Here is a 26,067-nt window from a genome sequence, read left to right as displayed (position 1 = left end):
TTCATGGGGGCACCTCTGGGGGCATTATTAGCTCATGGGGGTACCTCTGGGGGCATTATTAGTTCATGGGGGCCACCTCTGGGGGCATTATTAGCTCATGGGGGCACAGCAGGGAATCCTACATACAGGGAGCATCCCACATTCCTACTCGCTTTACTGCACATAACACAAAACAGCGCAGTTACTATGGGAGCCTACAGGAGGGAGAAAGGAAAGGAAGTTGATAGAAATGTGCGGAGCCTAAATTGTTTGTCTCGCAGGTTCTAAAAAGATTAAACATATCTGGAAGGAATCATCATGGAGGACTGGGCCGGATGGAGAGGAAAAGGGAAAGTGACGCCTCAGATCAAAGAAGACGTCACCTGTGAGTCCCTGTATGACACTTTTCTTATTTTGTAGAACATCATTTAGTAGGGGCGCCCCGAGGTGACAGCTACTACATTATCTGTACTCAGAGATATCACTGTGTTATCTGTGCTGTTACATAGGACTGCAGGTGACATCTACATTATCTGTACTCAGAGATATCACTGTGTTATCTGTGCTGTTACATAGGACTGCAGGTGACTACTACATTATCTGTACTCAGAGGGATATCACTGTGTTATCTGTGGTGTTACATAGGACTGCAGGTGACATCTACATTATCTGTACTCAGAGATATCACTGTGTTATCTGTGCTGTTACATAGGACTGCAGGTGACTACTACATTATCTGTACTCAGAGGGATATCACTGTGTTATCTGTGCTGTTACATAGGACTGCAGGTGACATCTACTACATGATCTATACTCAGAGATATCAGGAAGCAGTAGAGACACAGGGCCCCCTCCCCTGCCCCTCACTATCTCCTCTTCCTGCTTTCACTTGTGCTGGGATGTCGGAGAAGGAGGGGCGGGGAGCTGCTGTGTGAGGAGAGGGACTGCAGCACCTGGGACCTGGAGCTTCCCTGGTCAGAGTGTGTGTCTGTGTGTTTATATATACATGTGTGCTGGTGTCTGTGTGTTTATAAATACATGTGTGCTGGTGTCTGTATACATGTGTGCTGGTGTCTGTATGTGTGTATACATGTGTGCTGGTGTCTGTATGTGTGTATACATGTGTGCTGGTGTCTGTATGTGTGTATACATGTGTGCTGGTGTCTGTATATGTGTATACATTTGTGCTGGTGTCTGTATGTGTGTATACATGTGTGCTGGTGTCTGTATACATGTGTGCTGGTGTCTGTGTGTGAGATCAATTCTAGAGAACTGGCTCATATACCCCATTTTCCCCAGTGGCTTAAAATGAACCTCTATTATACAGTTATAAAATTGTAGAACCTAAATGTGAACAAGGTGAAATTCAAATAGACACTTACTTGTGCTCTGTATGCAGTGCATTATATTCACCCTTGCAACGTACAATTTATAGCGTGTCTACAAGCCCAGCGGGGCTCATTATGATGGAGACTAAAACTTATACAAGAGTGGGGTAGGGGTTCCCCTGTATTCAGAATTCTGTTGAGTGCTAGAATGCCCTGTCTGGGATTATTGAATTTCGAGGGTCTACTCTATGCAGAGCAGGATAAAGACACCTCTGCTGCACAAACAGGATCTCCTAGAAAGCGTTCTCACCGCCATGTATTCGCTATCACTGTCTTGGGTGAGCTAAACTAGTCTGCCTGGGGGTGTGTGTGATTTGTATACGCTCACTAACATGGAACAGTCTCATTATATTAGCCTTATCAACATATTCTATGTTAGTGAGCATACCGGGGGGGGGGGGGGGGGGGGGGATATTGGTGAACATATACAAATCACACAGCCCCCCAGACCCTCGAAATTCAATAACCCCAAACGGGGCATTGCCTAGTACTCAACAGCATTCTGAATACAGGGGAACCCCTACCCCATGCAGGAATACTTGTATAAGTTTTAGTCTCCATCATAATGAGCCCCGCTGGGCTTGTAGACACGCTATAAATTGTACATTGCAAGGGTGAATATAATGCACTGCATACAGAGCACAAGAGACTGCTATACAAGTAAGTGTCTGTATGGTGACATTTAAATTGCACCTTGTTCACATTTAGTTTCTATAATTTTATAACTGTATAACAGAGGTTACATTTTAAGCCACTGGGGTAAAATGGGGTATATGAGCCAGTTCTCTAGAATTGATCTGAACCAAATTATACCTCCCAGCAAGGCGTGGGTCGAACACACAAATTTTTTTTTATTAATGTGGGGGGCCCAGACACTTTGGTTGTATGGGGCCCCGAAATTCTTGATGGCGGCCCTGCAGTGTACAGCTAGGGATGATATTGCTCCGTGTATACAGTGTACAGCTAGGGATGATACCGCTCTGTGTATACAGTGTACAGCTAGGGATGATACTGCTCCGCGTATAGTGTACAGCTAGGGATGATACCGTTCCGTGTATACAGTGTACAGCTGGGGATGATACCGTTCCGTGTATACAGTGTACAGCTACAGAGGATACCGCTCCGTGTATACAGTGTACAGCTACAGAGGATACCGCTCCGTGTATACAGTGTACAGCTAGGGATGATACCGCTCCGTGTATACAGTGTACAGCTAGGGATGATACCGCTCCGTGTATACAGTGTACAGCTAGGGATGATACCGTTCCGTGTATACAGTGTACAGCTACAGAGGATACCGCTCCGTGTATACAGTGTACAGCTACAGAGGATACCGCTCCGTGTATACAGTGTACAGCTAGGGATGATACCGCTCCGTGTATACAGTGTACAGCTACAGAGGATACCGCTCCGTGTATACAGTGTACAGCTACAGAGGATACCGCTCCGTGTATAGTGTACAGCTAGGGATGATACTGCTCCGTGTATACAGTGTACAGCTAGGGATGATACCGCTCCGTGTATACAGTGCACAGCTACAGAGGATACGGCTCCGTGTACACAGTGCAGATACAGATAGAGATGACAGCCGCATATCGCCTCACTCGTCTTTCCCGCCCATTCTCACACACAGAGAACCCGCTGGTTGACGTCACGACGTTCGCTCCTCCCCGCTGACGTGAAGGGGGCGGGGCTGCTGCTCTGAAATCTGCTCGCTAGATGGATGGAGAAACGCTGAGGGTCATCGTGTGACGGTAACTGAGGGGAGAAGTGGGGACGCTTACCGGAGCAATGACAGCACAGGGACGGGGGCACTTACCGGAGCAATGACAGCACGGGAGACGGGGGCACTAACCGGAGCAATGACAGCAGGGGAGACGGGGGCACTAACCGGAGAAATGACAGCAGGGGAGACGGGGGCACTTACCGGAGGGGGAATAGTGTCAAGAAAGGGGATGGGGGGGACACTGAAAGAAAGGCGACATTGACAGGAGGGGGGGGGGACACTGACAGAAGGGCCCTTACTGATAAGAGAGGGAGTGGGGGGTGTCGCTGAAAGAAAGAGGATAGTGACAGGGGGGGGGGGGGGCACTGAAGAGGGGGATAGTGACAGGAGGGGGGAGGGGGGAGACATTGAAGAGGGGGATAGTGACAGGAGGGGGGAGACATTGAAGAGGGGGATAGTGACAGGAGGGGGGAGACACTGAAGAGGGGGATAGTGACAGGAGGGGGGAGACACTGAAGAGGGGGATAGTGACAGGAAGGGGGAGACACTGAAGAGGGGGATAGTGACAGGAGGGGGGAGACACTGAAGAGGGGGATAGTGACAGGAGGGGGGAGACATTGAAGAGGGGGATAGTGACAGGAGGGGGGAGACATTGAAGAGGGGGATAGTGACAGGAGGGGGGAGACACTGAAGAGGGGGATAGTGACAGGAGGGGGGAGACACTGAAGAGGGGGATAGTGACAGGAGGGGGACACTGAAGAGGGGGATAGTGACAGGAGGGGGATAGTGACAGGAGGGGGAGACATTGAAGAGGGGGATAGTGACAGGAGGGGGAGACATTGAAGAGGGGGATAGTGACAGGAGGGGGAGACATTGAAGAGGGGGATAGTGACAGGAGGGGGGAGGGGGGAGACACTGACAGAAGGGCCCTTACTGATAAGAGAGGGAGTGGGGGGTGTCGCTGAAAGAAAGATCATAGTGACAGGGGGGGGGGAGACACTGAAGAGGGGGATAGTGACAGGAGGGGGAGGGGGGAGACATTGAAGAGGGGGATAGTGACAGGAGGGGGGAGGGGGGAGACATTGAAGAGGGGGATAGTGACAGGAGGGGGGAGACACTGAAGAGGGGGATAGTGACAGGAGGGGGGAGACACTGAAGAGGGGGATAGTGACAGGAGGGGGGAGGGGGGAGACACTGAAGAGGGGGATAGTGACAGGAGGGGGGAGGGGGGAGACACTGAAGAGGGGGATAGTGACAGGAGGGGGGAGGGGGGAGACACTGAAGAGGGGGATAGTGACAGGAGGGGGACACTGAAGAGGGGGATAGTGACAGGAGGGGGGAGGGGGGAGACACTGAAGAGGGGGATAGTGACAGGAGGGGGGAGGGGGGAGACACTGAAGAGGGGGATAGTGACAGGAGGGGGACACTGAAGAGGGGGATAGTGACAGGAGGCGGACATTGAAGAGGGGGATAGTGACAGGAGGGGGAGACATTGAAGAGGGGGATAGTGACAGGAGGGGGAGACATTGAAGAGGGGGATAGTGACAGGAGGGGGAGACATTGAAGAGGGGGATAGTGACAGGAGGGGGAGACATTGAAGAGGGGGATAGTGACAGGAGGGGGAGACATTGAAGAGGGGGATAGTGACAGGAGGGGGAGACATTGAAGAGGGGGATAGTGACAGGAGGGGGGAGGGGGGGAGACACTGAAGAGGGGAATAGTGACAGGAGGGGGACACTGAAGAGGGGGATAGTGACAGGAGGGGGAGACATTGAAGAGGGGGATAGTGACAGGAGGGGGACACTGAAGAGGGGGATAGTGACAGGAGGGGGAGACATTGAAAGAAAGAGGATATTGATAGGTGGGGGGCACTGAAAAAAGGATGGTGAACGGGGGGGGGGACTTAAAGAGGGGGCACGTGACGGGGGGACTGCAAGAAAGGTGATAGAAAGAAGGGAAAATGGGGGACACTGGCAAAAGGGGCAAAGACGCCCACAGACACCTCCAAAGTACCTGCGACAGGACACCACTCCATATTATTGTCTATGGTTATAGATTGTGACCTCCTAGAAAAGGAACGTGGGGGGGAGATACTTTTGTCCATATAGTGCAGCTGTGTGTGTCATGTATACCCTGAAGTGTTTGGGCTAATATCTATCTATCACACATTGTAATACTGTATGCGTACTCACTTTGTGATAATACAGTACATTGGAGGAGGCAGGTTATTGGTCTTCTCTATCTATATATGCTATAAGTCTGTGTTTTTGTCAGCCATGGTAATCAGCGGTGGCAGAGCAGAGGGGTTTGTTACATTGTGTTGACATCACATTAGTCCTATTATAGATCGTCAGCCCTCGCGGGCAGGGTCTTCTTCCTCCATGTACCAGTCTGCTGTTTGCCTTCATGTAATGTGTTTTGATCCTGTAATGTTCCTGTTTGTTACCCCTATCTATTATAGCGCTCTGGAATTAAGGGCGCTTTATAAATAAATAATAATATTACAGAACTGCATGTGGAATATGATTTTCCAAGTTCCTTGAGTAATTTAGGTTAATAAAATTCTTTTAGAATCCAAGGTGAAGCTTCACATTATATTCACATGTACCAGATTTGTTACTGAAATTTCTGCAAATGTCCTATTTAAGTGAATCAAGCGTGCAGAAACCCATGTCGCCAAGATGAACTAAGCTTAGAACTGTGCACCAAATCTCCTGTGTGTGGCGTCATCCAGGTGCAATGTGTAAGAATGAAGATTGCATTGTTGTGGCTGCAGAGTATCGCACCCGCTGTTCTCTGGAGGCTGGTGCTGTAATAAGCTATATCAGGACAGTGATTAATCTTCCCACCCTCCCATAGAGATGATCTCACTAGCAGCATCCCATTATCACCCATCTGTTGTGCACTTACTGAAGCCGTCCCTGCGCTGCAGCTCTTCACTACGGGCCGGAGAGTCATTAGTAAAATGTAATTAAAGGACGATCCTCTTGGGTGCGTGTGATGCAAGCGGGTGGTGGGTTTTGAGTGCTGCATCTTACAGCACTCCAACAAGTGACCTGTAAGGTGTAGTGGGAGAAGCTACAGACCACCGATAGGAAGGATCAGGGGCGGATTAACTTTACCATAGGCCCCGGGCTGTTCACCAAGTCTGGGCCCCCCCATCCTACTGTAACTATAGCAGCACTAGTGTGGTGTTCATAGTAAAGGATAGATAATGTCAGGATGCCTAGATTTGTGCAAAACCGGTGAAAAAGCAGCTATATTTTTGCAAATCATGGCAGAACTGTAGTCATGAAATCATTTATCACTTAAACTATAATTATCACAGAAATTATTTATTTTTGGGTGGCCATAGGCCCCCCAGGAGCTCAGGGCCCCGTGCTAACGCCCGAAACTGACCTATTATAATCTGCTACTTGGAAGGATACAGACAATTTCTGATCCAATATAAGCTGAGCGGAGGATGCTGGTTATTAGACTGCCCCTCACTGATCCGTTCCCCAGTTTGAGAAATCAGACCCCCATCCATTAGGCTCCTGGGATTTATAGTTTTGCTTGAATAACCCTGCTACATAGCTATAATACTGATCTCTTCTCCCTGTTGCATACAAGTCCAGGTCACTTGACTGCAGAGCTGACACTTACAAATGAACCTCCTGTTCCATCTAGTGGTCAAATATTGAAACTGATCCCAATGCTTTGGTCCCTTTTACTTTCTGTAGTTTTTCTTTTTATGCCCTGGTTGTTGTGATGCCAGACTGTGGCAGTGTTATACCAGAATTAGCAGCTACTGTGGGGTCTATGGAGGTTGGACGAGTATTTGTTTTTCTTTTTTTTTTTTTTTTTCCTCCCATCTTCATTGGCTATAGGTGGTATGGACCTGCACAACCCCCCTTCATTAAATCGACTCTGTACCCACAATCTGACCCCCCAAACCGTTTGTACCTTCGGATAGCTGCTTTTAATCCAAGATCTGTCCTGCAGTTCGTTTGGCAGGTGATGCATTTATTGTCATAAAAAATTACTTTAAGGATAGAAACCCACTTGCCGGATCTGCAGCGATTCCCCTCGCTGCGGATCCTGTCCCTATACTTTCAGTGGCAGACAAACACGCAGCAGGGATGTACATCCCTGCTGCGAGATTGTCCGCAGCCCGTCCTGTTAACCCCCCCCCCCCCCCGGCCGCCGGAGCTGATACTTTACCTGATCCCGGCTTCGGCTTGCTTCGGCAGTTCCCGGTGTCTTTAGCAAGCCGGAGCGGGGACCAGGAGAAGTATATGCTCCAGCCAGCCGCCCGCCCGCAGCCCCTTTAACACCTCCCGTAGCCCCAGCCGCCCGATCGCCCCCCTGCCACCGCCTGCCCGCTTGATCGCACCCCCACAGCTCCAGCCGCCCGATCAATCCCCCTGCCCGCCCCGATCGCTGCCCCGATCGCCCCCCCTGCAGTGGGTTTCTACCCTAAGGATGCCTTCACACATACCGTATCGCTGCGTATTTGTCGCACAAAACTCGCATGAAACTCGCACAAAAGTAGCTGCGTTTTTTGTGGTGTTAAACTCTCCTGTGAAAATCAAAACTTGCATGTAAAAATCGCACCAAACACGCAGTGAGAATACACATACATTGACTTTATAGCAATAAGCATGGATTTATGTGTGAGAAACTCGCAGCGATAAATACGCAGCGATGCGGTACGTGTGAAGGCACCCTTAAAATTGCAGCTCCGTGCCCTACGGGCGTATCTGTGCCCCAACTTTGCACCACCCCCTCCGTACCTCCTCCCCACCCTCCTCATCATTAGGAATGCTCCAGGCAGATTGCCTCCTATTCCCCACCTGTGTTACCACAGCACATGGGCTGGATCGTTAAGACACCTGTGCAATGTTCAAACAGAAGTAAATGTTTCAGTGGCATTCCTAATGATGAAGAGGAGGGACAGAGGGGGTGGTGCAAAGTTAGGGCACAGATACGCCCATAGGGCACGGGGCTGTAATTTTAAAATTAGTTTTTTATGACAATAACTGCATTACCTGCCAAACGGACCCCAGGACAGATCTTGAATTAAAAGCAGCTATCTGAAGGTACAAGTGGTTTGGGGGGGGGGGGGGGTGTTACAGAAGTAAGGTGTTAGGTGCCAAGTGACCATTGTTGTAAGGGGCCACGAGCATCACATCCCCTTCATTGTTTGCCAGGTACAGGGCTATAGATCAGTAGTGGCTGTGCGTGGTATTGCAGCTCAGTCGTATTCACTAGAGACGGATGAAGCTGTAGTTAAGTGTAATGAGACCAGGCATCAGTGTGGATAACCCCTTTAGGGAAGGTAATATGAGGAGAGATCAGCACTCCAGAGTTTGTATCTGAAAAGCTTTGACATTGCAATGTGAACATGTTCTACCATGCTGCGGAGGGTTCTTGGAATCTACTGTGGATCCCGGCCAGGTACATTGGGTGGATTCTTACCTGGGATGACATGAAAATGATAAATCGCACACTTATGCAACAGATTATTGACATGTGATGTGTTCACTGATTGTTACTTAATGATGCCAGGTTTTGTGATTGTAGGGAGAAAAGCGTCCACCAGAGGTGTCTGGCAGCATGTTTCTTCTCACTCCATTGAGAACAGAGAAGTGTGAACGTGCATAAGGATCAGGATAGACTGCTGTCAGCTGAATGACCGAAATAAAATTTTTTTTTTGTCTATTATAGCCATTCAAACAAAGACTCTGGGCCCTGATCTCAAGATCCTGGGGGTCATACTGGTTGAAATCCCTGCAACCTGTGGATAGGGGATATGTGTACTAACTTGGAATACCCCTTTAAGAATGAAGGGGCTGAGGCACTATTCTAGCATACTCTTTACAGTCTTTCTCTGTAGAGTGCCACCATGCTGGAGAGCTGTTGCACAGTTCTGTGGCATCGGCTGTAGTTTGCTGATCAGCCTGATAGCCTGTAGTATCCCTCTGATAACACTGCAGGGACGCCAGGGTTTGTTTGTCTCTGTGATCATCTCTTGTAAGAAATAGTGCAACAATTTGAGATACGTTTGGTATGTGCAGGACTTAGAATAATAGTCAGGGTGAAGAACGTAGCGAGGCGAAGAGCAGGGTCAGGAAATATAGAGTGTCTGGTGACAAGTGAGCAGCACAGCTGCAGGCAGGAGGGGTCCGGGGGTGTTATGGTCTGGGCAGGCAGCGCTCTGTTGTCAGACCTTTATTCTTGACATTTGTTTTCTGACTGTCCAGTCACTTGTTGCTTTTCTCTCATGTCCTCCTTTTTATTTCCGTCCTCCTACCCTCTAGGTGGGTTTCTAGAAAATGACCATTGAAGACCTGACTGTTGGGTACCTTGAAGGACACTCTCTGCCTGCTGTACATCGCTATCTAGACCCCTGCAGACCTGTGACTTTTTCTGTGGCTGCTGCACCAATGCCGTCTGACTGCGGTGAGTATGGAGGAAGCAATTCTGAAATGTCTCCTAAGTGTCACCCAAATCCAGCAGCAGGATGTAGCTGCTTGCTAACATCTGAAGTCACTGGCTGCCTGTGATATCGGCTGCTCTTGCTCCAGTATACAGGGGAATGTTTTTTCTCTATAGCTATATACTCAGAGATGGTTGCATGTGCAGTTCCAGACTACATTAAAGGGAGGTCCCAAGAAAGTGAAAAAATTCAAACAGGCAGGGGGTGCGGGAAAATAACAATGTAAATTTGCCTATCCTTGTGCCTCGTAACACTGCTCCAGGGTCCCGTTCACAGCCACAGGTGACCTGCATCTGTTCCAGCTGCAACGTCACTTACTTGGCTGAGTGGTTGTCTGCTCAGCCAGTCAGTGACTGGGGTGGGACTGGCCTAGTCACTGACTGGCTGAGCGGGCAATTGCTCAGCTGGGCTGTGACATTGCAGCTGGTAGAGCCAGGTATGTGACTAACTGGTTTCCAGCTGAGGGTGACAGCTGGCAGCTGTCAATGGCACTTGGGAGTGGCGCAATGGAGGCTTGAGGAGGGGTGAGTTTACTTGTTTATCATTTGCTTCTGATTCCTCTGCCTGCCTGCTGTTTTTCATGTTCTTGAGAATTCCTCTTTAGGGTACGTTCACACTTACCGCATCCGCAGCTTATTTTCTGCTGCGGATCCGCAGCAGATTTCATTTAAATAACTAAACACACCATCAAATCTGCTGCGGATCCTGTAGGTGTGAACGCACCCTTAGGGTGCGTTCACACGTTCAGGATCTGCAGCAGATTTGATGGCCCAGAGTTACTTTGCATTGAATCTGCAACTTTAAATCTGCGCCATCAAATCTGCTGCAGATCCTGTACGTGTGAACGCACCCTAAATATATGGTCGCCCATGGTAATGCAGTGACTGTCTCATTATTCATCTAATAAACATGCATATATATAACATTATGTAAAGATCTCTGAGATGGCGCTTTCTGTGCATCTACTTACTCCCTGTCTGGAGGATATGTATGTTGGAGTCTAATTCAGGCACATGAGCATAGCTGCAGGGCGTATAAACCACCCTTTTAGATGACTTATCTTGTACACCGTCTGGAGTTATGTTGTGTCATATACTGCAGTCTCATCCAGAGCTGCATTCACAATTACACTGGGATCTTCCTGTCAGACTACAGAATGTCATATGTCCCTACATTCACACCAATAGCTGAATGTCTGCATAGAGCTGCAGTGGGAGTTGTGTATATTCTAGGCACAAGAACCCCCTACATCTTCCATAATACAATGCATCCATTTTCAGTGACAAATCAGCTGCATGTGTCTCATTCCATTTATAGCAATAGCATCCAGCAGAAGAGTGTAACTAGAGCATGGATATCAGAACAAGAGAAGCAAAGTATGGCCTTACTCTATTTAATGTTGCTCAAAAAGTGGTGTTAAATCTGGAAGTGTAGTGTAAGGTGACATGTAATACCCAGTGACGCATGGCAGACGGTCCTGTCATGGTTGCAGACCACAGATGTTTTTGGTTTTTTTTTGTTTTGTTTTAAAACTCTGGTCGTACTTTTGGATTTCTATGCAGATTTTCTTTGTGTCTGAAGGGCAGGAATTCTGACGTTTTGGACACAGATTACATTGTTTCCCATTGAAGACAATGGAGCGATTTTGAAGTGGAATTCACATGGATTTCTTAATGGAATACATGTAAATTCTTTACAGTAATCTATTTTTTTTATAAACTTGTTTTTATTTGAGTTTGCAAATACTTTTACAACAACATAACAACATAAAGGTGGAAATAATAAAGGAGGTATCCAAACATTTATTGCAATATTTAACAGAGATATGAATTAAGACACTCTCCAATACAAGTGCTGTCCTTTACAGTAATCTTAATTAAATGTTATGTTATGCAGATATTCTTATAATAACTTACAACCATTTTTATTCTATTGGGATCGCTAGAACTTCTAATTCCTATTCTACCTTTAGTTGAGTGCCCTTCCCGCCCCCCCCCCTCCCAGATGCATGCCTCTCAGATTTGTCTTACCTTTACATCTGTGACTTTTTTTGTAGAATTCTCCTTTTTCGACCCAAATGATGCCTCATGTCAGGATATTTTGTTCGATCCGGACACCTCAGTTTCTGAGCTGTTTGCTATCCTTAGACAATGGGTCCCTCAAGTCCAGCAAAACATTGACGTAATTGGGAATGAGGTGAGGATATACACAGACTAAAAGACTATTTATGAGCAAGTTTTGTATTGCTTAGGTATTTTTATATTTTGTATTTTATACTTTAGTCTCACTGTGTGAATTTGGCTTTGTCTATGTAATAATCAGTTAGTGTTGCCAAGCATGTTTTTTGTTTTGTTTTCTCCTCCCCAACCCCGAGTTCTGTCCAGTCCTCTTATTCATTATTCAGTCATCACCTGTGTTTTTAGTGAGGACTCAACTGGATATCGCGTGATCTGTTTGTCCTATGTGCACATAAATAAGTTGTATGTTTTAATACTCATTTAGCTGTGATAAAGACTGGTAACAGCTGAAACGCATCTAGCCCACATGTACTTGTTCACACACTGTTTTATGGAAGTTTGCTTACAATAAAATCAAGTGTTATAAGGACTTACCTTCTGGAAATGTTTTTATTCTTTTGGATTTGTTGTGGTGGACTGTTCCCCATGAAGTTTAATTTGCATTTTAGTCCAAACACACTAATACGGAATCATGAAACATGATTACGGTGTATGCAGTTGCTTTTTATCTTATCTAAAAAAAGGGGGCACTCTAGCCCTGGCTAATGTAGGTGATGAGGGTGGCCATGGTTATTCATACACCCCCTGGTTTAGCTAGAAGTGAACATCTGAGCGCTCCATATACAGATAGTTCTGACCTGCCCCAGAATTTATTTATGGCAGACCTACAATTACAGGATTTTGGAGACACATCCATTCAGTATTACAGTGAGAGCTATAAGCTGAGATAAGTCACTTGTAGGAAAATCGTGAACTATTGAAGCCAGGAGTGAGAGGGCAGATGCTGCTGGAGTTATATTTTGCTTACTAGCGACACAATGTAAACTCTGAGCTGTAACATACTGTAACATACTGTAGGTGACCCTTAGAGGTCATAATCTCTGTCACTTGAGTGAAGCTGGGGGAGTCACCTTACCACCTCCAGTACATTATGTGTGTAGTTTCATAGACCACACAAAAATAGTAACAAAGATCTGTGTGTAGTTGTAGTAACTATTTGTACCATCCACAACAGGGTCCCTGTACCAGTCACATCAACTCTATAATTAAGTGGGATTATATTCTCGCACAGGGCTGAATTGAATGTAGGAGAGAAATCCACTGGCAGACTTCCCTGGTGGTAGTTTATCTCCTTGAGACCTAAAGGCTGCATTACATAACCCTACTTGCTAGGTTGCGTTTTGTTGAGTCCATTACACAGCTTGATGTTGTGCAGCCCTTTACTTTAATAAGCCTTTGTCTGTTACACAGGGGGACGTGTGGCCAACAGTGGATTTTGTTTTTTTTTGATAGGTTTAAAGTGAGCGATCAGCCTACGAGTGAGCGTTTGCTTACTTATTGGCTGATTGCAGGCTCTTGCACAGAAGGATATTTGTCTAATTTAGCAGATAATGGCTTCATGTAATAGGGCTTTAAAGATTTGGACCCTTCACTCCGAACGTCTGCCATTAAATTAGTATGCAGTTTTCCTTAATGTACATGCATCTGAGATAGGAAAATTTAGATTGATGTGAGTGGTGACAATCTCTGTACAGGGCTGCAGAATATGGTGGAGAAATGGGAGCTATAATGATTTTATATACTGTGTGTGTATATAATATATATATATAATTATATATTGCTGCACTGAGCTTTTTTCATGTTTTATCCAACTATTATTCGCAGATTTTGAAGCGAGGATGTAATGTCAATGACCGGGATGGACTGACAGACATGACGCTGCTGCATTACACTTGTAAATCTGGAGCACAAGGCATTGGTGAATATAACTGAACGTTTGTGTATATGTCATCTGCAAACATTCGGTACATACAGCTTAATCCATAGCTGCAGCCAGTCCCACGCATCCTATATTTTGTACATACATAATGTTACATAATATTGAATTCTAAGGTCTTATATTTATAGTACGGTTTTAGTTGTATTTTAGGCTTTACATTTTTTTTTCTAGTTATTGATTTTCTATATGTTTGGAATATGTCACACTGTTAAAAATAGAAAAGATATACAGTGGTGCCTTGGATTATGAGCATAATTTGTTCTGGGACTGTGCTTGTAATCCAAATCCACTCTTTTTTTTTAAGAATATATAATGGTTGTTTTTGAGTGTGGGAGGAAACCGGAGTACCCAGAGGAAACCCACACAAACACAGAGAGAACATACAAACTCATTGCAGATGTTCCAAATCCACTCTCAAACCAAAGCAAATTTTCCCATAAGAAATCATAGAAATGCAGACAATTTGTTCCACGCCCCAAATATAATGATTTATTTTTCTGAATAACATGTAAAAAAGATGAAACAAACATTCAGAAACAGCAAAATATGTGATATTATAAGTTACTATACAGTAATGGAGAGGATGGGAAGCACAAGGGCGGACAGAGACTGCAGGGAGCATGAAGGAATGAGCAGGACAGATGTGAGCACAGTATAGCAGCACTCTCTGTCCGGGGAGAGAGGGGTTACAGCTATGAAAAGATTACCTCCACAGTCCTGTCCCCTGATGTGAGCCCCAGCTTGAAGTGGATCTGCTATAATTTGGAAGGTGAGTGAGACTTCCTGGGTCAGACTACAGGGCTGTAGACCCCGCTATACAGACCATACCCCTCCCCAACTCCCCCTCCCACCCATTACAGGGAGCTCTCAAACAAAAGCAATGCTCTTAAACCAAGCCAAAATTTTTAAAAACTGTGAGCTCTTAAACCAAAACGCTCTTAAACCAAGGTACCACTGTATCTGGAAATAAGTAATTTGGCTGTGCGCTTTATATGTCTGTATATAGTCACTCTGGGGTCATAAACCAAATAAAGTGACAGGAAGCAGTAAATCCCGCTTTCCCTCGTTTCTGTCAGTAGATGCGCAAAACACCTTTTGGAAGCCAAACAATGATAGGCAATGAGCAATCTGACATTTAGTCGCAGTACAGAGGGAGCCTTTGTCTTAGTCACCAAATGCAGTTTTGTTCCTGCTCCTAAGGGTACATGCGATTTCTCACTTATAGGAGATGCAGAGACCGCTGCAAAATTTGCCTCTTATCTTATTGACATTGGAGCGGACGTGAGCTTACGTAGCCGCTGGACGAATATGAATGCTCTGCATTATGCGGCCTATTTTGATGTTCCTGAGTTGATACATCTTATTCTGAAGGCTTCTAAGCCAAGAGGTATGAAGTCTGTCACTGCGATGTGTCCTTAATATTTGTGCAAGCTTTATAATTTCAGGATAAAGAAACTACAATAAGCCTTGACATGTATAAGGTTATGAGTCTAAACCCTTCCGCTCCTAACTACGGTACATCTGCCGAGGCCGTGTGTTTGTCCTAAGCAAATGTTTATTGATTTATAAGGTATAAAGCAGAGGGCCTGGCCTCCCCGTCTCCTCTCTGTATCTGGCATCCTCTGTCTCCTTTGCTCTCAGTACCTAGTTCTCCTTTGTGTCCTCTCTGTATCCAGCCTCCCCTGTCTAATGTGCTCTCAATACACAGCCTCCATTTTTGCTTCTAATCTCAGTACTTGCCCCACCTCCTCCACTCTTTATACATGGTTTTCCCTGTCAGCTCTGCTCTCTGTACCTGGCTTCACTTATCTTTCCTTCTTTTTGTACCCAGCCTCCACCACCTTTTCTTGTGCCTGTACCCAGCCTGCTTTGCTTGCTCTCATCTCTGTTCTGAGTCTCCCTCTTCTCTTGCTCGTGCTGGTAGTACAAGGCCTTCCATTAGAGATGAGCGAACCTCGAGCATGCTCGAGTCAATCCGAACCCGAACTTTCGGCATTTGATTAGCAGTGGCTGCTGAAGTTGGATAAAGCCCTAAGGCTATGTGGAAATCATGGATATAGTCATTGGCTGTATCCATGTTTTCCAGACAACCTTAGAGCTTTATCCAAGTTCAGCAGCCCCCAGCTAATCAAATACCAAACGTTTGGGTTTGGATCGACCCGAACCTGGTTCGCTCATCTCTACCTTCCATGTGTCATTGGAATTTAAAACACAGCCTTCACTGCCTCCTCTCTGTTCCCGACCTCCCTTGCCTCCTCTGCTGTCTGTACTACGCATCCCTTGCCTCCTCTGCTGTCTGTACCAAGGATCCCTTGCTGCCTCCTCCTTTCTGTACCGCTGTACCGTCTGTACTTTTATTTGTATAGCGCACACAGATTCCGCAGCACTTTGCATAGTTTCGACAATTATTGCTCCCTGTCCCCAATAGGGCTTACAATCTAAATCTACCTATCTGTATGTTTCTGCCCTCAGTACTCTGCCTTCCTTCTCTCCTCATGTTGGTACCCAGTCCATTCTATGTCCTCCGTATCCAGCCTTCCTGTCTTCATACGATTAATGCAGAGAACATAAAGCTATTGCCCAGCACCACTCTGAACTCTCTGCTCTAGCTAATACACACATGGTTATATCCTGTGGGTTCAGTTTTAGCTATACAGCACCCATTGGGTTTCTGTGTGTTTATTTAGCAAAATTCAGCTCAGTGTGACTGCATTTTGGAGGGAAAAGTTCTTTGTGGATGACTGCTGAGAAGCCTTTCTGCCTCCCTCTATGATTTACTATAAGAACTAATGTGTTTTTCCTGTGTGAAGAGATAAAAGTGACATTTCCTTCAGGCGTGTGGCTTGCAGCTCCTCGTCCTGCTACCCGCTGTGACTGCTCTCTTTCTTTCAGATGTCGATGCCACCTGTAGTGACTTTGATTTTGGAACCGCGCTTCACATTGCTGCCTCAAACCTGTGCTTAGGAGCTGTGAAAGCCCTGCTGGAGTACAGAGCCAATCCGGCCTTCAGGGTAAGTGAGGCGACCAGCCTGTGCCAGCGGAATAGAGCAAGTTTATTTAGTTGGCATCTATAGAGTTTATGATGTGTGATTATCCAGGGTCACAAAATCTGCATCTCTGCTCTGGGCAAAGAACACTCATGGTGATCTTAGTCACTGTACCATAGGATAAGTAATGTAGGAAATGTCTGTGTGGAAATTACTTGTAGTATTCAGTGTTACTGCTGTAACACTGGCTGCTGTAACAACTTAAGGGCCTATTACACAGGTCGTCAGAGGAGCAAACGAGCGCTCTCAGCGCTCGTTTGCTCCTCGTTCCCCGCTCGCAGCCGCCGCTATACAGCGCCGCTGCAGCGAGCGGGAGGGGGCTGCGGGGGGGGGGGCGCCCGGGTGATCGCTGATCGTCCGGGTGATCGCTGATCGTCCGGGTAGCCCATAGGATATAGCAGCGTCTGCTGCCGACGCTCCTATTCAACGGAGCGACGGCAGCAGATCGCTGCTATATCAGTCGCTTGTTTTTCAACATGTTGAAAAACAAGCGACTGCAACGATCAGCCGACATGAACGATGTCGGCTGATCGTTGCACTCTATTCCACGGGACGATTATCGTCCGTATCGGCCGAATACGGACGATAATCGTTCCGTGGAATAGGGCCTTTGGGTACAAACCCACACACCGTATACACAGCAGATACGCAACAAATAAGCAGCAAATAGGCAGCAGATTTGTTGGTGCAGATTTGATGCTGTGTTCAGTTACTTAGATCTAATCTGCTGCGTATTTGCTGCGTTTTTGCTGCGTATCGCAGCAGTAAATACGCTGCATATACGGTGTGTGGGTTTATACCCTTTAGGTGTTGGTGATGACAGCTGTAGATAAATAGACACCTAGGACTACCAGGTTAGGTCCAAGTTAGGTCTAGGTGTGTTTGTTCCAACACATTTCTGCGGTCACATATAATTCCAGTGTTATCAGGTAACAATACTTTATTCTATGCCGCCCAATCAAGGTAACAATATAAGACCCATAGATATCACGAGAAAATGGTTGTGACCTATTACAGTACGACATACATGTCCTTATATAATGGACATAGGATCATATCTGTCCCAACTGCAACTTTGCCAACGATGAATGGGGACAATGGGTTATAAGAACCATCTAATGTGGTAATGGAATAGATATTTGGCACATCCTTTTCACATTGTAGAATGCACCATATATAAGTATGAAGTGAACAGATACAACAGCACAGAGTAAGGGAATGTATAGGGTATCATCCTAAAATGTATCCACTACAAAGAATAAATGTGTACTGAAGTCCTAAGCAAGATAGTTGCAAAGACTGTCCCTGTTAGAGAGGGTGAACTGCTACTCTCCAGGTCCACTCATCTCTAGTAGTTGGTAATTGTTATGGAAAATATATATTTCGATATTTGTATAAAGCACTTACCTCAGAATTTCTACTTTTGGGGAAAGAAATAATGCCAAGGGTAGCCATAGGTTTCTGCTGCATACACTCCATTTTGTCCATTCAGTGGAGCTAATGCTTGCCCTGGATTTCCATCACACTGATGTATCGCTTATTCCAGGGATAGGGAAGCTTCGGCCCTCCAACTGTTGCAAAACTACAATTCCCATCATGATGGGAATTGTAGTTTTGCAACAGCTGGAGGGCCGAAGCTTCCCCATCCCTGGCTTATTCCTTGGTATCGGTAATATGCACCAAAACTAAAACCCGCCACAGTTCATTGTTTGGGCTACTTACTTTACTACATGTTGGCTTATGTTCACCTGACGATATTTGATATGTTGTTGCGTATATTAATTTCATCCATAGACAGCTATAGACCAGAGAGATACCACAAGAGATTGCAGTCCACCCTATAACACATCAAAGATTTTATACCTCACACTCGTGTATCTTCTGTTGTGTTTTTCTACCAGAAAAGTAAATGCATTGAAAAATACTCCCTATATAGTAGATCACAAAAAAGAGGGTCTTTAACCCCTTAAAGGGAACCAATCAGCCCAATCAGAAAAGTCACTTCCCATTGTATAAAGCTGCAGCAACTGCGGCACATACCAGCTGCAGCAGGAGTTTTATACCGGGGGAAAAGTGACTTTTATTCCCCTGGCTCGTGACAGACACGGACAGGGTATTAGTCATCTCGGCGGCTCCCCGCCTGTGTCTAGTCACCGCGCTCTGCCTATCGGCGCGCTCCATGGGAATGATTAACAGGCAGAGAGTTCATCTCTCTGCCTGTCAATCATCCCGCAGATATGCAGTTTATATAGCTTTTCTAATGTTTTACTATTTTTATTAACAGTAAAACTTAAAGTAACAAATAGGTATGATTACAATGCCCCTATTGTGACTCTTATGGCGCTTTTATTTTATCACCTATGGGGCTGTATGGCGAGTCATTATTTTTTTATTTATTTTTTTGTGCCACGATGTCTAGTTTTTATTAGTATCACATCTGTTTAGATCGGACATATTGATCACTGTTTTATAATTTTATATATATATATTAAATGTAATTTAAAAAATCATCAATCCTGACGTTTTTTACCGCTTTTTGTTCACACAGTTCACTGTGTGGAAATAATAATTTTATTTTAATAGGTTATTTTTATGTGTCTTATTTGTAAAATGGGAAGGGGGTGACTTAGACTTTTATTGGGGGAAGGGCTTTGGGAAATTTTTTATTTTTTATTTATTTTTTTACACTTTGTTAGTCCCCCTAGGGGACTATTACATAGGTACATTAGTTCAGTAACACTGATCACTGCTATGCCATAGCATAGCAGGGATCAGTGTTATTGGTGATCTTCTGAGAGAGCCTGCCTGTGGCAGACTCTATCAAAAGACAGAAGATCAGACTGCACTGAGGTAGGCTATATACCTCCGGCAGTCAGGCCGGACACGCTGCAGGGGTCCCGATCATTAAATGACAGCAGCTGCTTCTGTCACTTACACTTAAAGGCTGCAGCGTTACACTTAAAAACTTGCACTTGTGTTGTATTACAAAGTGTCAAAATTCCTTCATCCCTTAAAACCAGTCTGTGTTCTGTGTTTTTCTCTGCAGGATGACAAAGGCCGGGTCCCAGCGGATGTGGTTCCTGACCCGGTTGATATGCCCCTGGAGATGGCTGATGCGGCTGCCGTAGCGAAGGAGATCAAACAGATCCTGCTAGATGCCTTACCTTTGTTGTGTGATCTTTCGCAGATCTCCCTACCCAATTACGACAATGTGCCAGAGAACGTGTCACTCCAGTCATCTGGTTTGAAGTTGGGAGACAGAGTACTAATAGCCGGACAGAAGGTATAGCAATCACTGGTGGCGTCTGCTGACTACAGATGTGTTGCTTCAATAGAGTTTTGTGCTCAGTCTTAAAGGGGTTATCCAGGATTAGAAAAAACATGGCCATTTTGTTCCAGGAACTTCATGACTTTTGTCTCCAGTTTGGGTGTTTTGCAGTTAGACCGTTATTCACTTTGGTGGAATGGAGATGAAAAACTCCACCCAAACTGCAAACAAGACTGCAGTTGTTTCTGAACGAAAGCAGACATGGTTTTCTAAGCCTTTATTACTCATTTAAATACCTTCATTAATAATTTGTCAATGATTTTTGGAGAGCCTTTAATGTGATAGACCTGGACAATTTATGCAATCTTTTGTAGGATTGTTAAACAATATATTTCATCTAGCTGTTATGACTGCATGTCTCCTATCCTTGCTGTTAAAGTGCTTCCCTAATGCTAATCTTTCCTTAATGTCAGGTGGACATAAATCAAAGCAGGTTCACACTCAACAACACAGTTGCTTAGACGACCATATGATGCCCAGTGACACTTACTGAGTTTTGGATAGTCACCTTGGGCACTTAATCACCCACTATGCTTTTGCTTCTCTCCACACCCTGTCAGATTAGTTAATAATAATATCCTTAATCTCAGCCTGCCAGTGCAGAGTCAGGAGGTCCCCGTACACCTTATACTGACGGCTAAACCTACCACTGGTGGGGGGCTAAGACGACTTTACAAAGTGTATGGACACCTTTACAGCCGGATGCAGCACATTAGGCAGATATGTCTGAGCTTCTAAAGCATTCAAGGTGGAATTAGATGGAACAGCAGGAGAGCCACAGGTTTGGATAGTAATTAGAGCTAAAATAGGACCAGTAAGAGATTAAAGGGAAACAATCAACCCAATATGGCTGATATGGTTCACTGAACTGCTGTATACAGCTCCTGCAGCAGCCGCAGCACGTACCGGCCACAGCTGCAGTAGTAGCGGTGGGGAGGTAGTCATCTGGGCGGCTCCCCGCTCGTGTCTAGTCAGCACGCTCGGAGAGGATAAATGACAACTGGAGAGGATAAATGACAACTAAAGAGGTCCTACTGGCCGCCTAGATGACTACCTCCCTGTCGCTGCCTGTCACGTGCCCGGGGAAGTCCTTTTTTTTCGGGTACACAGCTACTGCTGCAGCCGCGGCTGGTACAAGCCGCGGTTGCTGCAGGAGCTGTATACAGCAGTTCAGGGAACCAAATCAGCCTGATTGGGCTGATTGGTTCCCTTTAAGGGGAGACTAGCTGGGGTACTTCTATTTTTGTACCTGGAACGTATGCACTTTTCTGCTCTTTAAATTTGTTTCTAGAGGAACGTTTAGTTTGTATTGCACTATAGTATTGCGCTGTAGAACAGCATTACACTATTCTACTATAGATGTTGCATTTCCACTTTGGCGCCATCGAAGTAGCAGACGAGGGCGGGAAGAGCGGCAGTATTTATTGCTCCATGTATTTCTTTTGATTTCCCCATGCATCCATTCCACTTTACGATTCTCTTCTCTGTGAGTGATGTGTTTTCCCAATCTTGGAACAATTAACATGTCACAATGTGAGGCGCAGATTACGGCGGGATATTTCTGGGCTTTATGATATGTGGCTCCACAGCCGAGAATACATAATGTGTAGATGCAATTAGAGTGGGTGATGATTGAAGCCAGATTAATTGGTCCGGTAAGCGAGGATTGTCTGCCTGCATTGTGACAGGCAGCCTCCAGGGGGCACTCTTGTCTTTGCTCAGTATTTTCTAGGATTGCTTGCTAGTGCGCTAACAATGGATATTTGGCAGCCTGCTGAGCTTGTTTTTGCAGCTTTGGTTTTTTTATGCTGTAAAGAGGAGCTGTCGGCGTCTGTGTTAGTTAATGCTTGTACTTAAAAAAATAACATTTCTAAACTATCTTCCACACAGTTCCCCTAGAAATCTGTGAATACAGTGACAACTTTGGGGCATCAGGATGTGAGACCCTAACACCCCATTGATTTAAATCTATCTATCTATCTATCTATCTGTCTGTCTGTCTGTCTGTCTGTCTATCTATCTATCTATCTATCCAGGAGGGTTAACAGAGGAAAAGCACAATGCAGAATTATAAGAAAATGTTTGCTGTCAGTGAATGGATGCATTGTTAAATTGTGCCTGTTATTAAAAAAAAAAAAAAAAATCGAAAAGTTTTAATCGGTCTGGGTATGAGTGAACGCGTTCACCAGTCGCGGTCTAAACACACACACACAAACATAACTAACATCTCTCTGACATATCAAAAGTTAGTTTTTTAATATAGAAACATAGTTAATAAGGTTCCATCAGGCTCAACCCAGAGAAACCATATTGTGTAGATCCAGAGGAAGGCAGAAACCCCTATGAGGCAGATGACAATTGCCCCATCACAGGGAGAAAATTCCTTCCCAACTCCAATGGCAACCAGAATAGTCCCTTGATCAACGTATCACCGGAAATCTAAAGCCCATAACTTGTAATATATTTTTCAAGAAAAGCATCCAGACCTCCCTTAAGAATTCGACTGCTCTTACAGTAAAGAATCTGCGTCTGTGCTGACAGTGAAACCTACTTTCCTCTAGACATTGTCATGGTTACTGACCTAGGGGTAAAAAGATCACTACAAAGGTCTCTGTATCATCCATTAATATATTTGTATGTTGTGATCAGATCGCCCCCTAAGACGCCTTTTTTTTCTAAACTGAATAACCCCAAGCTTGATAACCTGTCCTGGTACTGTAACCCACCCATTCCCTTAATGACTTTGGTCGCCCTCCTCTGCACCCACTCCAGTTCAGCTGTGTCCTTCTTATATACCGGTGCCCCAAACTGTACACAGTATTCCATATGTGGTCTGACCAGTGATTTGTAAAGAAGCAAATTTATGTTCTCATCTTTACCATCTATGCCTCTTTTGATGCATCCCATTGTTTTATTAGCCTTGGCAGCCGCTGCCTGGCACTGATCACTGTACTTATTATTTCTATGGGCCAAATGCATAACCTTACATTTATCCACATTAAGCTTCATTTGCCATTTATCTGCCCAAGCCTCCAGCTTCTCCAAATCCCTCTATAATATTATATTATCCTCTTCTTTGGTGATTACTTTACCCAGTTTAGTGTCATCTGCAAAAATGACAGTGCCTATTAAAGTGATTTCACCAAGCACACCTGACATGGCTCCCATACACCTCATTCTTTCAGCTAAACTCATCGGCAGTAGTGGGTTTGGCTGACTTGTATACAGTTTATAGTTACTGTTTAGATTGCAGACAGTGTAACAAACCCTCAGATGAGAAAAGTTTATGTCCATTCACACATGGTAATGCAAATAAAAGGGTATTTCGTACCTCATCTTATAGAATCTGCAGCATGTACAGATGTATTTATAATTCACATCACATTCCTTAATAATGCAGATTTCACCATTTGGATAACAATGGAAGTGCTTCACATGCCAGAACACCACAGAAATCTGAGGTTCAGCTTTGAATTTCTGCCTTTGAAAAATGTGTCCGTCTTATAGGAACATAGCCGTTGTCTATAGACAGAGTCTTCTCTATATAGAGTCTTCCCGCTTAATGATGTCAAGCAGAGATGTGAGGGAATCGAATTAGGTTGCAGAATTTTGCAATAATAAAGGTGTATTCTGGTGAAGGACACTTGGGTGATGTGTTTCTGATCATAGATGACTGACCAGCAATCAAATGGATAGGGATTTGTTTCCTCCCTGTGTGAATGGAGCCACAGACTCGTCCATACAACTCTATAGGCCTAATAAAGATGCTGTTCAGTGCTTGCCTCGCTTTTTCAAGCCCATACAGTTGAATAAAGTGGTGTTGCCCATGTCTGTTCACGAACTATTCACATAATAGGGCAAGGAACCACCATTCTCATGATTGGTGGGGATCCCGGAGTGTCCAGGGCCGGAAAATCCCCTTTAAGTTTCAAGACTGGATGACCCCTTTAACCCTGCCTGTCTGTTGCTGTGTGCTCGTGATCTGGGCTTGTGTATTTGGACCGTGCGGCTCGTGTTTGTTTCAGCTTTAATAATCTGTCCCAATAATGCAGCCATTTGGCAGCTCTATCCCCTCCGTATGTGCAATGGCTGCACGGCCCTCTCTTTCCATATGGCTCACAATTCTCATTCTACAAAACAATCAGCTACTGGCGCGTTGTGGCCGGTGCCAGCTGTCCTTGTTTTCTGGGACAATGGGTTAAAGGGTGTAATTACCCGCTAGGGAACGCTCTTTACTTCATATAATGAGAGTCATTGAAAGGAAACCAACTCAACAATTTTTACAGCTATTTTTGTATTTAGTTGTAATTGTGTTTTTAATTCTGTTTTCTTAACCCTCTAAACTCGTCTGCGGTGGGAGACGCAACGGTCGGCCATACACCTGACCCGCTGCTGCCATGCGTCTTGGCATAGGTTTTTAATAATCTAAAAATACAAATACAGTATACCGTAAATCTGATGAAGCTCACTTCTAAAAATTGTACAGATCTTAGACTTCATGTATATGGCTCTTTTATGGATGTGTTGGTATTTGTGTATAATAGAGATCTTGCTTTTTGCTGGACAATTTGTAGTTTCTACACTATTTTGGATTATGTATGTAGAAGCCTGTAAAGAGTAGCTGTCGTTGCTGGTGACTTGCCCTGCTTGTGAAAATGAGGTGTAGCACATTTTTTGTGATATATATTATTGTACTTTCCCCTCTGCTGTCTCCGATTTTCAGTTACCAGGCATAGACTAGCTGCCATGATGTCCTTACACTAACTCATACACACGCACACACAAAAGAGGGGATTCTGCTCTCTTATATTTTATAGCACCCCCTCCAAAGCAGCAGCATGGAGGACATTCTAGAACAGTGCAGGCTATGAATCCAGTGGTGGAAGAGATAAAACACTAAGGCTGGGTTTACATATATAAGTTGGCATCAGTTGCGTTTTTTTGCCTAAAAACTGACCACAACTGATGTCACAACTGATGCCAAAAATGCATCAGTTGTCATCAGTTTTTCTATCCGTCTTTTCATTAAAAACCATCAGTTGCCATCAGTTTCCATCAGTTGTCATCAGTTGTCACAAGTTGCGCTCATCAGTTGACATTTTTTCCCCAGTATGTTTTCCTGTCATTTTCAATGGGATTTGCGGGGGAGCGCACGGGGGCTATATACTAATTGGGGGAGCTCACAGGGGGGCTATATACTACAAGGGGAGAGCGCACAGGGGGCTATATGGGAGGGGGAGAGCGCACAGGGGGGCTATATGGGAGGGGGAGAGCGCACATGGGGGGCTATATACTATTGGGGGGAGAGGCGCACAGCAATGCTGTATACTAATTGGGGGAGAGCACACAGGGAAGCTAAATATTACTGGGGGGGCAACAGGGGGGCTATATACTACTGGAGGAGAAACAGGGGGGGGGGGTGATATACTACTGGGGGACCAAGGGGGACTATAGGGGAGGGGGAGAGCACACAGGGGGAGATATATGTTTATTTTGTGTACTATTTGCCTGAACGCCGGATGCCAGAGCCGAACGGGATGCGTCCTGCCCGGCGAGGCATCCGGCGCTCTATTCCATTGTATTGGTGCGGCGCCGCATCACCGGAGCGGCGGTCCGCCAGGACGCTGCAAGATGCGTCCTAACGCACCGGCGATGCGGCGGCCACTAGTTCACGCCGCACATTTTGAACGATCCCATTGAAAACAATGGGATCAGTTAAAAGATGCGTTTCCCTCCGGCGCTTTTCTCCTGCGCCGGAGGGAAACGCCGCCGCACCGCCGGACATATGTAAACCCGGCCTAACAGCAAGCTGCAGAAAGGAGGACATTATAGAGCTGCACTGAGCAGTGTAAACTGTTTCACTGTGACATACTACAGCTTATAGTAGCTTCTGTGTCTATCTACTTCTGTCTGTATCCGATCTTTCAGTGAACTGATCCATCGTTAGACAGGCTTTCAGTCTGCGTTACCATTCACCATCAATATCTTCTTTTGAACTTTACGAATATATAAAAGAAAAAAGCAATAGGCACTGTATGTGCAGGAACATAAACTCTAAAGGAAGCCACAAACACGAGTACACAGTATGCACGTTCACCTGA

The 26,067-nt window shown here is 45.4% G+C and overlaps 1 protein-coding gene across 2 annotated transcripts in view; it reads left to right on the top strand.

Moving 5' to 3' along the window:
* The first annotated feature begins 3,018 nt into the window (after window positions 1–3,018).
* The window catches only part of CLIP4 (CAP-Gly domain containing linker protein family member 4), a 49,641-nt gene continuing 26,592 nt past the window's right edge, over window positions 3,019–26,067 (top strand). For both annotated transcript variants that reach the window (XM_069954386.1, XM_069954385.1), the window contains exons 1-7: window positions 3,019–3,121; window positions 9,396–9,537; window positions 11,631–11,770; window positions 13,477–13,570; window positions 14,817–14,978; window positions 16,484–16,602; window positions 19,685–19,921. In XM_069954386.1, coding sequence (XP_069810487.1) covers window positions 9,411–9,537; window positions 11,631–11,770; window positions 13,477–13,570; window positions 14,817–14,978; window positions 16,484–16,602; window positions 19,685–19,921 — 879 coding nt within the window. In that variant the 5' untranslated portion in view covers window positions 3,019–3,121; window positions 9,396–9,410. The remainder of the gene's footprint in view (window positions 3,122–9,395; window positions 9,538–11,630; window positions 11,771–13,476; window positions 13,571–14,816; window positions 14,979–16,483; window positions 16,603–19,684; window positions 19,922–26,067) is intronic.

Source organism: Dendropsophus ebraccatus, chromosome 15 (genome assembly GCF_027789765.1).
Source record: "Dendropsophus ebraccatus isolate aDenEbr1 chromosome 15, aDenEbr1.pat, whole genome shotgun sequence".
Lineage (NCBI taxonomy): Eukaryota > Metazoa > Chordata > Amphibia > Anura > Hylidae > Dendropsophus > Dendropsophus ebraccatus.
This window is presented reverse-complemented; position numbering and strand designations above follow the sequence as displayed.